At 31.1% G+C, this 18,261-nt stretch overlaps 1 protein-coding gene across 5 annotated transcripts in view; it reads right to left on the bottom strand.

Annotated features, from left to right (window-relative positions):
- LOC129983872 (ras GTPase-activating protein nGAP-like) overlaps window positions 1–18,261 on the bottom strand; it is a 425,698-nt gene that overhangs the window by 268,840 nt on the left and 138,597 nt on the right. For all 5 annotated transcript variants that reach the window (XM_056093540.1, XM_056093542.1, XM_056093541.1 and 2 more), the window contains exon 2: window positions 7,277–7,416. In XM_056093540.1, coding sequence (XP_055949515.1) covers window positions 7,277–7,416 — 140 coding nt within the window. The remainder of the gene's footprint in view (window positions 1–7,276; window positions 7,417–18,261) is intronic.

Raw genomic sequence — 18,261 nt, 5'->3', positions numbered from 1 at the left:
TTGGTTATTACAAGGAATCTCTCTAATAGGCTTTATTCAAAGTGCCATGAAGAAGTCCTCCTCTAAGCGGCAAACTCGCACAAAAGGGATCCTCTATTAATAAGAGCCGGCAAATTTGCCGCCCGCTCGACCAAGCGCGGAGGCTGATGCGAAAAACTGTCGTCTCCCACAGCGCCCGACGACACCGATGATGAATGGCCGCAGACAAAAGGATGACGAGTCGAGAAATCTTCCGAAAATGCTTTCTGCATCATCGGCGACCCCGCGGGAGTGACGTCATAAAGACTGTGCCACCCGGAAAAGCAGTCCTCCCCATTATATCTTTCAGTGTTATTGACTTTTAAGAAATGGATACAATATTTGGATATTAAATTTGGAAAGAGTGAAGAAAGTAACTAATCCAACTTTTACATTAAGCACAACATTGTGGTGTCGTTAAAAGGTTCAGTAAAAAGTCTGAATTAGTGTAACAAAGTTATTTATATACAGGTTGTGTTACACACAAATAATTTACATACAAAAATTTAGAATAATTTTAATATATATATAAGAGCATGGATTAAAGCATGCAGCACATGCCATCGCTAGATCTGAACTGAGTCATTGGGCCACAAGGCATCAGAGGGCGCTCTCTCTGACGTCATCATATTCAGTTATGGTTAGTATTACAATAGCGACTACAACATCTAATAAAAAAAAATTTCATCATTCCCTAAAGAAACTGCTTTTGAAAAATTAATAATGAAATGAATCTTCCTCTTTTAAAGATTAATAACATTTAATCAGGTCTTTATAGGAAAACTAAATCACTGTTTTCAGTGTCGACAAATATACAATTAATCGGATTATTAAGCAAAGAAATCCACACTCAGATTTATTAAATTAGCTATGAAGTTATTTCTATTTGAAATAAGTAAGATTTTATTGATTTTTCTTTATAATGAAACTTAATTAAAGCAAAAATAGAGATATAATAGAGATATAAAGGATAGAAGTTAATTCTTAGTCCCTTCTGGCATCACTTTATATAGAAATGTCCATTCATGTCAAAATGGACATCAAATAATTTTTTTAAAATTTTTTAAAAGAATCCCTTTTAAAGAAATTAAATTTTTCAATAAACGCGGACCTCAAAAAATAAAAAAATATAAAGGAAAAAACGAAATAATATAAAGGATAGAAGTTAATTCTTAGTCCCTTCTGGCATCACTTTATATAGAAATGTCCATTCATGTCAAAATGGGCATCAAATAATTTTTTTAAATTTTTAAAAAGAATCCCTTTTAAAGAAATTAAATTTTTCAATAAACGCGGACCTCAAAAAATTTATTGAATGTCGTTTCAAATTTCAATTCAAAATCGCTAGAAACTTTAAAAGCGAAATCAAAACCGCTACTTGTTTGCAAAGATGACTGTTGTAAAATAAAATGAATTCGTAGAATCAAAAGTTTTTTTTAATTGAGATTCCAATTAAAATAAGTCAATGACTAAAAGTTTATAGAAAACGACTTTCTCTCGGTCACATTACACAGACCACTGTCATATTATTCCATGCAGTCTTCTGTGCTGAAATTGCATCATCTAGCCAGCTGGTTTTACTGACCACCATTGAATGAAATGAAATTCAATATCTCCGAGCCTCAAATAAAATGATTCCGATAGCGCTGAAGGGCTGAGCTTTCCTTATAAACATTAATATGCATTCATCGATCACAAAGAATTCATTCTATTATACAAGTATAATAGTTCTGATTCTTGATAATATCTGTGCATAAATTAATTGGGTTGCTCAATCTATAACCATGCTACATTTACATTATCATTTATTTGTGTTTATGATTTTAAATCATCCATGTTGTGTAAAATAGTTAAGTATTAGCCCTAGCTTGTTAGACTTTCATTACAATACCATATTAAGAATCAAGATGTTTTCAGAATCAGAATGCCATAATTGCCAGTAACATAATTGGTACTGAACTTAAAATATATAGTTTCTTTCTCCACGGTAGTTGGTAAAATTTTAATAAGAAAATAAGAATGATAAGAAGTAACAAATCTCCAAATAGTTCAGGTGAGATTCGTATCTTTTTGTTATCTTGGAAGTAGAGTGAGTGTACTAGGGAAAAAATAAACTTTCATTCCTACACTTTAGCGCGTAAACATGGTTGAAATTCATAGGCAAAGCATCTGATTAGCAACAGTTGAGCTGCTGCATAGCATTATCAAGATCATTAACAATTACTCATCGCATTTCTCAATCTTTATCGTCTATGGATCAATTATAGAATCGAAAGTCTTTTTCATAAGAAATGAATCCATACTAACAAAAGGACGTGAATATGCGCGGGAGAGTATTATGTCGACTTTTAAATCTAGTACTACCAAATTCGGAACAGATATACTTTTGAATGTAAGAGTAAACACCTCATGGTTTTAACTTTTAATCAAAATGGATCCGTTTTAACTTCTGAAAGTATTAAAGAAAAAATTTACTTTCATAACATTTTTAAATTTAAAAAAAAAATTGTTTTTATTTTCACAAATTTAATCACAGTGTAATTTTTCACAAAAAGTTGAAAATTCTTAAAAATATCTTTTGCATAATTTTTAACAATGTGGAAACGAAATTCAAACGAACTTCATTGTTTCATCAAGTACTTAATTACATGATTCTCCTTCTAATGTTGAAAACTAAAAAAAAGAAAGATTCTACGAATTATCCCAGCAGTTTACATGAGGAATCGGAAAGTGAGAGATTATCAAGACACAAGTTTTTAACGGCAAGACACAAGTTTTTAACGGCAAGACACAAGTTTTTAACGGTATAAGGCTGTCACGAGACTGAAATTCCTTAGGCAAACTGCTCTTTCATCGACAGAATGACGAACATAAAGTGACGCATAAGAAATTTAATTTCAATTTAATGCAACCGATATTTCCAAAAAACCCAGCCTGGTGGCAAAGGTGACAGATTAAATAATAAAACAACTTATAAAACAGAGCCGAACTATAATTTTCCTGACAAACATTTATGACTGTGCCATAAAACCACATGCTCTTTGAAAAGAGAACGTTCCTCTATATATGACAACGATCCACCACCGAAGGCACGCGCTCGAACCACAATTAAAAGACCGAACAGCTCCGCACCGGTGAAGCACGCTCAGGTTCAATGGCTCTTCGATAAGGCTCACGCAACATCGCCCATAATCGATGCGAGCCGAGTCCTTATCGGACAAAATAAATTTGCATGACACGGATAGCATCGGCCCATATCGATCGAGTAAGCGGGTCGCACGGGAATCGATCGCTCTTAACAGGACCGCAAACAAATAATATATATAAAAAAAATATAATGTATCACATGCGATCTCATTTTGATTGAACTGGAAAAAGGAAAACAAGGTGAGGGTTGGTATTCAAGATTTCTCACACTAAATACGGCAAGACATATTTGACTGTATGAGTGGGCTGTTGTCAGTTAGAGATTAACCTGAAAAGGCATTGTTTACTTTAAAAAAAATGTTGTGAAAGTTTTGGTTCCACATCAGACTTGTATTCCACATTTATACCACATATCAGACTAAGTAAATTGAGGACCTATGTTTTCGATTTCTTTAATGATCACATTTCACACAAAGCAAACCCAAAACACGATAGATAAGATAAGACATTAACGCGCGCACTTTAACAGAACAGTATCACATCTACTTATAATTACAATCGCAATGCACTATGGGATGCGTACCTAATCAGGCATCGCCATCTATTATCCAAAAGGGAAGATAGAATAATGCAACTCTATATAAGGAAAAATAGAATGTCTCAAAAATAGACGTAATTTTAAAAATTATATGAACATTTATGTTGACTAAAACATTAATTCTTTGCACTCGAAAAAGCAATTCGATGCCTAATTATACACCTAATAAAAGAATTTGTTTAGTGTTCCAAAAAAATAAATATATATAATTATTTTAATCCTTTCTAGGGCCATGGGAAGAATGCTTCCTTCTATATTCAACAATTTTTGTGTGAAATTATGTAGGTTGGCATCAATTCTGACACATTTTTGCTATAAAGACAGAAGCTTAGATGCTTCAATTCTTTATCTCACAAAAAAATGGCATCATGATTTGATATTTAATTAATAATCAACGAAATTAATTAATTAATCAAATTAAATTTATCGAATAAGTTAAATGAATCACGTTTCATAAGCCTGTCTTACTCCTATAAATATTTTAATATATCATGACTAGGAGGAAAAAATAGCTTTTTGAAGGGTTAAGTTAAATTTGTCCGAAAAATTAATATAGATCTTTTTACTACTCAATAGATATTTTTAACTATCAAAATTTCAAAAAAATTAAAACGTCAAAATGATGTAACGTCTTGAATGGTGTCTGAGAAGATATTCGGATGCAAAAGATTAACTGTCCTTGAATAAATTACTTCTAGTTATAAATTACTAGAAATTACTTTAATTGATGATATTCTGCAGACAACTTGTTTATGATCAAGAAGAATTAAATTTACTTTATATGCGTCGAATCTCACCATATGAGTCGAATACTCCATCAAAAATAGATTTATTTAGGATGGAGTATTTAAATATAATTATCATAAGTTTAAGTCCAACTTCTATCAATAAGTTGAAATTAACCATTCAGAGAATGCTGTTGCGTCAGATTCAATTCAAATTGCTTAACGAAATTAGAAAAAAAAATATTGCTTATTAATTAACATTATCAGAGGCTGGACGAGAAAACGACCCTTATTTGGACATTTTCGATAACTGATGACATTATATATTTTTATAAAATGATTTCCTTAAAAAAAATTAGAATAAATCTAATTCTTACTATCTTAACTGTAAAATACATTAAACTATTTTCTAATTTAAAATTCGTTAATACTTTTGAACCACCTCATTTTATTGCCTTTTTTATTTATAGTATCGGTGGTTGTAAATTCAATCTTGCTTAGAAAGAATTATCAGATGTAAAAAATATTCAGGAAATTTTGCTTTAAACAACAAGATGCATTTTGATAAATTGCAGGTTTAACCTATGAAAATACTGAACACAGCAAAGTTACTTCTCATTGATATAAACACCATTTTAACTTACCATAGCCGCATCATAATCTGTCACACTATTAAGGAAAAAAAAAAGGTTAACAGAAAATATTAAATTGTTTTACTGGATTTCGAAAATACTTTTGATGTGAAGAAATTGGCGTTTTAAGGCCATAATAATCAGTAGAAAGAAAAATTCTATCCCGTGCATTTCCTATATTGACCGGGAATTCAGTATTCAGTCAAAATAATCGAGTAAATTTATCGAATTGGTGAAGAGCCGATTTAAATAATTATAATAATTATTTTTATAATTATTTAAATAATAATAATTTTATGTATTTAATATTTATATAATTATTTTTATGTATTTAATGTTTATATATGCTGCATATGGATCGTCCAATGTTCATGAAATAATTATGACATTAAAATAAAATAATTAAAGGACAAAATAAAAGGAGCATTATTAGAAAAAGGACTAATTTTTTAAAACATGCAACAAGTGAAATATGTGTTTGACGTAGAAGCTTTGAATGATATTTGTTTATATGATCCCAAAGTCCTCAAATCAAATTACGTATGAAGTGAGAAAATGCACCTTAATTTCTAAAAAAATCATTTTATTATATTATATATATATATATATATATATATATATATATATATATATATATATATATATATATATATATATATATATATATATATATATATATACCAAAAAGTAGGAATAGCATGATTCGGAAATTATGTTCAGAATTTTCATAATCAATAAAAATGCAGTTCTAAAATCAATACAATTATTGCAGCTCTAAAGTCCAGCTATCTGAGTATAAAAAACACTAATGTTGCGCAAAATTGTAAAATTTAAAATTATACTATCCGATCTTTAAAAAAATTAAAATTTCATGCTGAAGCATCAAGTTAAAATAAAGGCAATATTAATTGCTTCGGTACTTTATTTGCATCGTTTAAATAAAAATATATGATTGGTACCAAAAGGATCAATTTATAGAAGAACAATTTTTCTAGAAGAGGCTCATGAAATTTTTATCCCATTTTACAATTAAACTAATATAAATTGATATTAATATATTATTTATATATATATATATATATATATATATATATATATATATAAAAGTATTAGAATCAAGTTAATAGGAAAAAAAAGTATTAGAATCAAGTTAATAGGAAAAAAAAAAAAAAAAAAAAAAAAAAAAAAACCAAATAAAAATTAAACCAAAAAAATTATTAAAAAATATTAAAAAAGAATCCGGCCTGAAGACTTTTTCAAGGGTCACCCTCAGGCTGGGATTCAAATAAAGGGATAAATACTATGAAGTTCCGTTTTGGTTTTAGTTTAAATAGGTAATAAATTTTAGTTGCGATTTCGAAACTGTTTTGTTTCGTTTTCATTTTAGTTTCGTTTTCAAACTTTTTCTTACTTTAGATTGGTTACTTATATATATATATATATATATTCAATCTAGCCTAGAGCTAAGTCCCATTCATCATTTTTGACTCCTTGTTTCGAACTACCCGGCTCGGTAATTTCTACATATCACAGAGCTCTTAAAAAACCAAGTCTGATTTAACAGTTTTTATGATAAGAAAAGAAAAAAAAATGGACTGCCAAAGTCGAAATTAAATAGAAATAAATAATTGCCGTTTTCTTCCTTTGTTTCTTTTTTGAAAGAAAAGAACTCTTGTAACTGACAAAAAATCCGAACTTGAGATTTCGACGCATCTTCTCATTTCAGACTTCCATGAATCGCTGAAACATATTTTTCAGTATTAAGTCTGTCTATCTGTCGCATTGTCTGTTTGTTAATGACGAACATAACTCAAAAACAATTTGAGCTACACAAAAGAAATTTGGTATATTGTTTGTAGATTTCTATCAAATTTTGGACGAAAGCCATTTAAGAGAGGGTTTGTCTGCCCGGTTATGTACGTTATTTTAACATGATGTTTTAAAATTACTTTATGAATCCAATTTTAAAAATACGTTCAATTGCCACTCGTTATCAGGACTTGAACTTGAAAGATTCGAGGGCTTAACTGAATATTAATAATTTTCCCAATGAACGTAATTATTGTCATACACATATGGAGAGTTAAAAATGGATTGAATCAGTACTGAGGTATAATACAATTTTATTTTATTTTTTAAAAAAATTAGGTACTCACACTCATTTCTTCAGTCGGAAAATGCGTGAAACTGCGATCATCTTGCAAGAGAACACAATAGTACGGCTTCCAGTTAATAGGTTGAGACTTTTGCTGGCGCCATCTGTTGCTCTTTAAACGACTTTCTAATGCCTCTTTGTCTGAAAATACAAACACACAATTTTAGTAATATATAAAAATAAATAATTTTTTAATAGCTTACACAAAACCAAAAGACAATAAAAAATTTACTACAAGTTTAATTTTTATTAACTGTGTTAATTATACATTTTTTTTTTTATTTCTTAAGATCCGTAACTGCAGATATGAATCAAACATCCAAGTCGTTTACACATTTTAAGTATGCTTTACTTACTTGTCGTTTTTTTAAAAAAATTGAAATCTAACATTAAAATAACTAAGTTTAATTTTTTTACAATTTTAATGAAATAAAGATAAATATTAAAACTATTAAATAAAAAGTAATTTAACATTTATAATTAAAATGTTTAATTTTCAGGCTTCATAAAAATACTTCTAAACGTAATAAAATATAAGGAACTTTATGGTTTAAATTGAAATTCGAATATTAGATTTGAAGAAAAAATACAAGGAAATTGAAATAATACTGACTCCCCGCCATTAGACTTTAATACACGTAATCCATAAATCGGAATAGCCATTTAAAATGTAATACATCAAAGAAAAACAAAACATTACGAACCATACCGTTTTTATATTCAGGAAAAGAAGGCTAGAAACGTCTTAGTAAATTTAAAATTAAATCAAATAGATTTTTCAAATTCTTTACACAAACCAATTTTAATTATTTGAAAGTCGTGCTGCCCTCTATGAATGAAAGTAAGAATCAAAATCCATACTAGTGAAAGTAAACTTCAAATAAAATTTAGATTTCCAAAAACTAATGCAAATGTAAATATTAAAATTTTCTACATTTTTTTAAAATCACAATTAAAAATATTTATATTTAAACACTTTTTTAAAATAGATAAATTTCACCTTTATTATTTGAGACAAACGTGTGCTTACTTAAGTATTAGAAAAGGAAAGGTGCAGAAATATTTATTTCGAATTCGATTTTAATATTTTGAAAGATTATATTAATAATATTTTGTTAGAACGAATAAAAAGAGGGTTTCTTTAGAATCTTTTCAACAAAAACTAAGAATTAAATAAATATTAACTAAGGAATTAAAAAAACTTAGTATCACTCCAGACATAGCAATAAATTAATGTGTTGTGTAAACAGATATGCAAAATTACTGCATTTCTATTATCAAACAAGAAGTGACTTTAATTAATTAAGTAAAATAACATCGCCATACATTCTATATTAAAAGGTGTTATTTTATTACTATTATATATTTTCCTATAAACTCTTTTATGCAAACTTTGATATTTGAAGCAAATATTGAAATTCCTCTTAATTTTTACTCCCTTTCTCGGTATGAAATCTACAGTGAACAAACTTAATCGATAAACTAATTTCCACATTGAATTCTTTTGTTGTAATGGAAAATTCAAATTCACAATATTAGAAATTATAATAAACATCCAAAGTTTTCTTCATCAAACACCTAACTTGAGCTTCTGACGACAGTTTGAAAACATGAACACTCTATACGGACACAAATTGTCTTTCAACAATTGAAAGAATGTATACAATTATGTATCATCCTGCATCTCTGATGTTAAAAGTTTTTTTGCGTTAAATAATTTTTCATTTTGAAAAATGCAGTGCCAGACGCTAAAAATCACAAAATTTTCCTCATCATATTTATTATAAAGATTATTCATAGGTTTTGTTTTATAGCAAAAGTTTGTTGTTTTCAATTTTCAGTTTTTATTATTATTTACTGCCAAACCTTTGAAATATCACTATAAGGTTCTGGGCTTTCAATCTTCGCCTGTTGCAGCTATATAACCTTGTTAAAATTTTCTTATTAAATGAAGTATCTCGTAAAAGATTATTTGAAAAGACCCAAGTAGGCCGAAAAGACATAGATGAGCCGGAAATTCACCAATGACCGAGTATTATTTTGTGAAAGAACACATGTCCTAGTTCCGAGGGCCACATGCATAAGACAAAGTGAAACTTTTTTATTTCAAAAAGATAAGAGCAAAAGGACAAACGTCACCGGAATTGAATGTTCGAATTTTTGAACAGGCAAAAGGCGATAGGTTAGAATTGAGTTATATTTATACTCCATTTTGAAGCAATACTAAGGTTATTTTAACATTAAATCGTTGTGAAATAACGAGGATGACATTTGAATAACGACAAAGAAATTCCGTGCCGCATTTATAGGAAGGTATTGAGACCTAATATATTTATCCGGCACCAGATCCACTTACAGGATAGTTTTTCATGGAACACTCTAATGCCAAAACCGAGACCTTACCATCAAGCACCACGTCCCGCAAGGGACAATGCATTTAAGCATGTAGTAACCATTGAAATAGAAGACAACATTGTGACATCGCTCCTGGAATAGCTAAATCATTTGTTATTTTCCCTCTTGCTCTGCGCCATTTTCAATTTTCAAAGTTAAATGTGAAAATAACAAAAACGAACCTTCTTGATGTGCATCTGTATTATAATCAAAGCAAAATTGCTACTCGAAATTTGAACTCTGATTACTTATTATTACTACGAAATTTGAAATATCGCACTAATAAAAAATGAAGGCTTGCATTTTTCATTTAGAGCTGAACTTTCTTTCAAAACAAATGACAGTCACTCAAAATTAAAAACAGAGCAACACGAGTTCTGAAGAATATTGACGAAGCTGTTGGGGGTCCCGATTGAAAACATATCAGTATCATCAAAAACGAAGAGCAACGAACATCATTGATTTTAAATTGCTTGAAATTGCTTCTCTGAAAGCAAGATTCAGTTAATTAAGTGCCTTTTTAAACCGCTTTGAACAGCGCACACACCCTTGCCCCTCGGTGTATTTGCTCATTCATATATGCATAGTTCAATAGATAGGAAATGAGATCCCGATCAGCAGTCAAAACACGGCACCGTTCACTACTGTCTTGCCAAAAAACACTCGTGGGTGTTAATTATGCAAGGGAACGCCCCTCCGCCACGCCCCTTTTGAAGTACATTGACACCTGTCGAATGCAGAACAATGCACGACCTACGCTCATACTCTTTAAGGTCGAAATTGTTTTCATCCCTAAAGATGGTGTGGGAAAAATTCCGTAGGCTTCTTCACATACTTTACATCAAAGAGATGCCCAGCCTTTTCTTTAAAACACTATATAACTAACAGCTTGCAATGAATACATTTTTTAAATACTTTACAAATATAAAAAAAGGCTATCTTAAATACATTGAAAAAATTTGTAGGTCAAATTATTTTCATGCAAGATTTCGTTTGAAAATAAAGTATCAATGAATGAATTTTTATAGATATTTTGATGCCCTAAATACAAACTAGCATGGGGAAACATTAACAATATCTATAAATTATAAACAGTTAATTATTAAACAATTTAATAAAGTTATTTAGAGCATCAGAACTGGTCTTTGGTACTTCTTAATGCAAATTTATTAATAATAATTTGTAAAGAAAAATTGTTTATTATGTACGTCTCTGATAAACAAACCAATTTCGGAAGCATCCATAAGAATAAAACAAGGAATTTATGTCTAAAATGGAAGCATATCTTTGTTTTAAACGGAAAAGTCAGTGCTAAACGCATCTGTGAAAAAGCAAACATTTTAAGTTTTACTATCTTACAATCATATGTACTCTTCATATTTAGTAATATACATAAATATAATAAATTATAAAAAAAAAGGGGGGGGCTTCATTTCTGTTCATCTTCTTTTACATAGTAGGAGGGGGCACTTCAGACACGAGGATAAGAAGCTTTCAGAATGTTTGTTGGTTTTTGTCGCTCTGATGGGTAATAGAAATTGTATGAGATTAATTAATCTTTTCTACAAGATGGAACATACTTTCCAAGGAAAGGGTTGAGCCGTAGTTGGTGATTAACCATAGGACTCAATTTAAGTTCCCGCCAATGTGTCGCGATGCGCCGATCATTCAGATTTATTTGTAGTCTTACAGACCAATTTTACAAGGGTAATGGACGACAGGAGTTTTCTTTCCAACTTTTTTTACACTTGCATAACAGGATTCGTTCTGCTTTTGTTTCGAAGTTTAGAGACAAAAATTTTGAATGCATTTTGCATCTGTTCCTTTTGACTTACTGGATCCAAATCTGATAGACATAAAAATTTGGCATCAAGTACTATATACCAAATTTCATATATCTAAAACTTTGAGTCTTTGTTTTTCTGCAATATGACCATAAGCCTCAATCTATTCATCGACGGTTATATTTCAAAATTCAGCAGAATTTAAATTTTGGGGGAGAAAAGATCATAAATTACTATTCACTCATTTAGCTTGATGCGTTTTGTAATTTTTTTAAGGATTTAGGCAAAATTTTTATACATTTTCCTAGTTCTGGCGACAAAACCGTACACAAAAATTTCACTCATACAATTAATTGTTTAATTACCTTGTTCCTCAGCTCAATGATTACATTTCTTTTATCCAAGTCATTGCGTTTTACAGATATCAGGTTTGCAAGCATGCAAAAGTAGAGCCGACAGACGGTCGACCTCTTGATGGATTTATTTCAAAATCTAACAAAGAACTACAGTTTAGATCTAAATCTGTGTAGCATATTTTATCCGTCTCAGATTTCAGGCATCGTCTCCATTTGTACTCGAACAGCAAGACAAATAGGCTTCTCTTTGAAGATTTCTGCCTAATATAAGACAAAAATCTACGACTTTAGTGTAAAGGTCGTACATAAAAATTGATCCATCTATCTGTTTTCAAGTTTTTAGTTAATTTAATTTTTAGCTTAAAGACCAAACTGATTTATAATGCTCTTCCACTCCCACTCCCCGATTCAGTGAGCTTTAAAGCGTGGAGATTCATCAAAAACTCAGATCAAAATTATTTCTTCCTTTTCATATATTTCGTATACGCGTATATGAAGAGTATACAAAGCGAAAATCCAAAATTGTAATATATACCGTATACGAGAATATATTATGCAAATATAAATTAGAATCGAGTTTATATACGTATAAAATTATTTTTATTTTTGTTTCTATTATTTTATTTTTATTTTTATTTTGAAATTAATTTATTTGAAAGCCAGAAACAGATCTTTTAAAAGAATTCTCCATTTTAATCCAATATTGATACTGTCTGGTAAGGTTTACCAGAACACACACACACGCGTGCGCAATTCGATTTCTCCAAACAAAAAAAAAACAAAAAACGAGACGCAGGAGGCAGTAGCTTTATGAATGAAGCAGTGGTCACAAAAGCGGCTTGAAGGCAGGTCAAAGAGTAATCCTATACAAGAGGATTACACTATTGGTTGTAGAAGAACAACAAAGAGGATTACCCATGACTACAGCTAAATAAGAACGAGATTGATGCGCCTGAAGGAGAAGTCAGCCACAAAGCGGAATATAAAAAAAAGCAAAAAAATATATTTAGAGGTTTTTGACATTGAAGTAGAAATTCCTTCTTTTTCAGTAATTTAAATGAAATCTTGAATGATAAGATTTACGTATTCAAGCATATATTTCTTAATAACTCAAACTTCGAAATACAGGCCGGAAAGAATTTTTATTTAATTAGTTGGATTCATGTTTCATGCGGAAGAAACATGGAAGTCATATAAGAGACACTCCAACACCTCAACTATTGGACTTGAATTAGATAATAGCTTGCAAAATTCTCCACGTTACCACACCATCTGAAAGTGAGGGCATTTTTACTACGGCATTTGCTCTATAGTTTACAGACTATAATCGGTCTAGATGCTTTTTAAACTGGTCATTTTGATTCTCAAATCTTGTTTATATTTTGTTTCATTGTTGTGATTGACTAATGGATAAAATTTAGAATTTATTATATTTAGATTGAAATAATTAGGAAAAACCTCAATCATATGATAACAATGATATCTCACATCCTGGATTTATCATGATGTAATAGCGTACTACATCCTTATAATGTGTTTGATATTGAAAGATTTCAAACACATTATAAAATCATGAAAAACAAAAACTAAAGGGTTTAGAAACTAAATTGTTTACTTATAATAAAACTTCTAGATTTAGTTTAAAACAATATCAGGATTATTTTGGGAATGGCCTGGTGATTATGAGCAGAGGTCAGTTGACAAGGACGACACCTGAGCTGACATCCCTTCTTCAAGCTTTCACATCGGTGGGAGGATATTGGCCTCGATGGATTTAACGTACATCCGGAAATACGTTTACATGACATTATTTCAGTAAATCTGGCTTTCGAATTTACAACTCTCTGACTCCGAAACCGAAAAAGAAATTTATTGTAATTATTCACAAAATATGTCTATATATGAGAATTCGATCAAACTCGAGTTTTAGATATCTTGAGTCCGAAAACAATAAACATTTTAAAATTATGCCTGTCACAATAGAAATGAACTAAACGGATCGACTTGATTATGTGGTCTTGACGCCAAAACTATAGATTTGGCGCATATTTTAGTCGAGATCCATTTAAGAAGTCTTCTCGTCCGAGTGCATGAAGTCTGACTAACCGTTTTATCACCAGAAATGTAGACAGCTATCAAACAAAAGAGCGATTTCGCCAAGTGATTGCAAATTTATCGGTCTTTCTATTTGCGGGTGTGTAAACCCGGACATTCCAAAATGCTATTAGCAATGCAGATGAATGAGTGTAAATAGGTTTTCATTGCAAAATTGAGGATGTTTGTCAAATTTGGAAGCCATCAGTCAACGAGAAGAATTATTACAAATGTCATAAACATACGCACAAAATGCACCATATTATGGTAGTAGAAAAGGAATCCTTCTATAATTCTAAATGTCATCCTTGAAAGATATGCAACATATTCTTATAAACGACTGCCGCTATGAATTTAACTTGTACCAAGGTTAGCCAATCTGAGAGATGGGCCACGGAGTTCTTAAATTCGTTCTTAACCTTCGGATGTAACAGATGATACGGGTACTGGCATGGCATTGAGATTAATTAGCAAGTAGCTGTGCATTATGAAGGTCGCTAACAGTTACACTGAGACATATACACCTAAGTTATTCACACTGTTAATAATAGTGATGAATTTAGGCATTTTGGGGCTCTAAGCAGTGATTGTAATGAGGACTCTTTTTAAATAAACTTATCCTCACATTTTAACCAATTTTTAAGTTAATCGATTATTTTAGATTCATTTCTTTATATTAGAAACTATGTAAAATGTGTGATTTATATGTTTATTAATGATGAATCATGATTGCTCGGGACGCAGGCTTGAACACAAAATTATTTAAGCAGACTTGATGAGTTAATAAATGCTCTTGTAACTAAATGGAAATGAACAGATAAGAGTATGGCAAATTACACTTGAGAGAGCGTAAATATTCCTTCAATATACTATATTTCATATCTTTTATTTGGTTATGTTAATAAGATTTTTTAGTCGACCTGCGGCCTCTTATTAGCCAAACGGCTCTTGGAAGTTGCTAAGTAGGAAATTGTTTCCACTTGGCAACATCATCATGTTGTTTTGATTCTCGTTAACTAAGCGGCCCTTGTAGATAATCATGCTCTATTAAGCGCTTAGTAGAACATTATTGTCATATCGTAGCAATCTGTTAGTTTTGAAGATACAAACATCCATATAGATCAAGAAATAAAAATCCCGCAAGAAAAAAATAATTCTCACAAATCAAGTAATCAGAAATTCCTCTCTTTCGTCACTAACCTTCTAAATAAGCCATCATTAGAACGATCCATGAATTACACATCGCCGATATCCATCATTCCAAACAAAACTGCCCTTCCCAGACGTATCTATCACTCTGCGAGGTGTCCAAAGAGTTGTCCGTTTCGCCACGCGGGTTGATGGATGGCCGCCGGCCGTGAATTACGGCCATGCAGATCATTTTTATGCCCCCATTAAGCGCTGCAATTTGGGTGTTCGATTGCTTGTTCCACTGGGCGGGCTGAATGAGCGGTCAGCGTGGGAGGGGTGGTGTCCTTCGCGAAGTTAGGAAGAAATGAAAGGTTTATTGTTTTGGATGTTTTCTGCAATGAAAAGAATTTTACGACATCCGTTTCATTTAAAGACTTACCCTTGCCGTGATACGCTGCATAATGACAGGGTTTCGAACTTTACCGTAGGAAGGATAACCTGCTTTGTTATTCTGAAATATCGTGAAATATGAAGATCGAATTTGAAGAGTTCCATAATTCTTCATTTGAATTAAGCCAAGAAAGTTTCAAAAGATAATTGTCAAATAAATTTTGATTATAAGAAAATAATCAGTCCCTGAATTACAGCAATTTTTTTGTTACCATAAAAAATATTGGTCTGCGTCTCCCCTCCCCTCCCCTCCCCCTTTTTTTTTTCTTTTTGTTCGCACTTATAAAGTCGAGCAACTGAAGCTAGATTTAAATGAAGCTGGCTTAAAAACTGTCATTTGAAGTACTGCATTAAGCAGTAAACGGGAGATGAGAGATGGTTGTCTGTTAGAAATATTCTTGATGGTCAGAAAGTTATTCTTTTTTTCGCTCACCCAGAAATATCTGGAGTCATTACTGAGGAATTTCACAAATGGCCACCCTAAACTTCGGTATTTTATGAATTAGTATACATTGCTGAATCTCCATACAAATAACCAATTGAGGCTTAAATCGGACAACCGTTGCTGTTGTAAGCTAAGGAATATGAGGGAGTATTAAACAGTTAAATCATATAATTAGCAGGAACAAAGACGTTAGATTTGATGCATCATATTTTATAATTGCTTAATCGTCTCACGTCCATTTTATTTTATTCATCGCTTAACATTCAGATTCGTCAAATAAACTGTTCACTCTGTGTTAAGTTTAGAAATTTGATTAGTTTGGAAAGACACAACAACATACTTTTAAAGTCACATCTGTCTTTGAGTATATGAACACGATAAATCAACAACGGAATGACATAAACTGATGAAATTTGGTATTGAATAGTATTAAACTTTTGACTGACTCTGTCTACAAGAAAAGGTAATTTTTATAGGCAGGATATTCAATCCTCCTCACTCAGCTACGAAACAAAAGGAAAAAGTTCCGCACTTTTCATGACGCTTTTAGCCCGCGCATTGACACTTATGTCCAAGAAAAATATTATTCAAATTAATCGGAGAAAAAAACACACTACATTCTCTTTACTATGCGATGAAGTTATATCAAATATAAGAACTTGAGAAAAACCACTGAAATATATTCTCATTGACTTCTTTTTATTTAACTGTAACTATATTAGAAAAAAAAGGAACGATTTGTTTTTCTATTCTTACAAAAAACATTTCTGTATAAGCAAATCTTAACACAAATATCAGAACGTTTATCACTGAGCTAGGAATCGATACATTAGTTGTAATATAAAAAATCCCACTAATCTTCGAGTGATACCAGCCGAAATGAATGCCTATATAAATCTTCTACAAGCATGAAAAGTAATACTTGGTTATAACTTTTTAGTTGAGTTTGTCATCTCATATCTCATTTATATTGCAGGACACATTTATAATTTATTTCGACTATAGCCCAGAGTCACCGGTGATTCAAGGAAGCTAAAATTTTACTACACTGTTTTACTTTCTTTAATTTAATTTACTTTTACTTTTTATTTAATGCTCTAGAATGATATAAAGCATCAAATTTAGTTTTTCAATTACTTGAGCGCTGTATTTATTATAAGTAATATGAAGATTTGCACAGTTTAGAGTGTTTTTCTCTCTCAATTATATTATTAATGAGATATTTTCGTTGAGCAATCCACTTCCTAGTCAAGGTTTAGATAAGATGCAAAATTAATCTAGTCACCCTTGTTTATGCCTTCTTGAAGAAGGCTGTGCTTGAATAAATGATCACAAGTCTTTAGAACACACTCAGTTACATAACCAAGGGGTAGAAGCAACTTTTTATAATGAAGGGAAATCCTAATTAGCACGATATTTTCGAAAAGGGGTGAAGAACGAACGTGCCTTTTACAAATACAAGAATCGTTCAACTGGAGGTAAGCATAATTGAAGCCACCCAGTGACATAACCAAGACGTTCTTCTTTCTTGCAGTTCCATGCCTCCATGCAAATGTGGCCTCGAAGGGCGGGAAAGGGCGCGACGAGTGACAGGTGGCAAGAGGTGAGGCCTCCCGACCTTGACACGCACGCTCCTCCAGGAAGTTACCTGAGAAGAGGTTCCTGTCACGATGGCAAACATTTGTCTTGAAATGTTGACAAGCATGCGGTGCATAGATGCAAGAACAGGAGGTAGTGGGTGAGGGGTCAAAGAAAAATTGTGACCGAAAATTTTGGCGAAGTCTGAAATACTGATATTCTAGAACCCATTGACAGGAAGGGAAAATATAGCAGGCAACCGAGAAAAAAAATGAAACCTAATAATATACGATTTCTGGTAGAAAATTTACTTAATCTAATCATATAAAATGCATGCTAAATCTGTTAGAGCTAAATTCTCTTTTGTTGATTTTACGCAAAAAAAGAATAACCAAAAACGAAAGTTATAAAAAAGTTACTTCAGAAGCAAGCGATTTTCAACAATCACTGATTATGCCTGAAAATGATACAATCACATTTATCAGAATGAATTGAAATGTGAATTTTATATTTATCCGGTTTATCTGATTTTATATGAAACTAGATCCTATTACGAATTCGAACTTCTGGAATGTTAAAAAACAATTCTTTTTAACTTTCGTAATTGCATTAACTTCTTGTTAAGTTACTTAGTCTTAAATCATTGTCAAATAGAAAAACTGGGATATATATTTTTCACACGCATTATATAAAGTAAATATATAATTGAATGAATGCCTAATGTATTATTGGTTTCCATATTTTTAGATTGTTC

This window comes from Argiope bruennichi, chromosome 9, assembly GCF_947563725.1.
Source record: "Argiope bruennichi chromosome 9, qqArgBrue1.1, whole genome shotgun sequence".
Taxonomy (NCBI): Eukaryota; Metazoa; Arthropoda; class Arachnida; order Araneae; family Araneidae; genus Argiope; species Argiope bruennichi.
The sequence above is the reverse complement of the archived record's forward strand: the minus strand, read 5'-3'. Positions and strand labels throughout refer to the sequence as shown.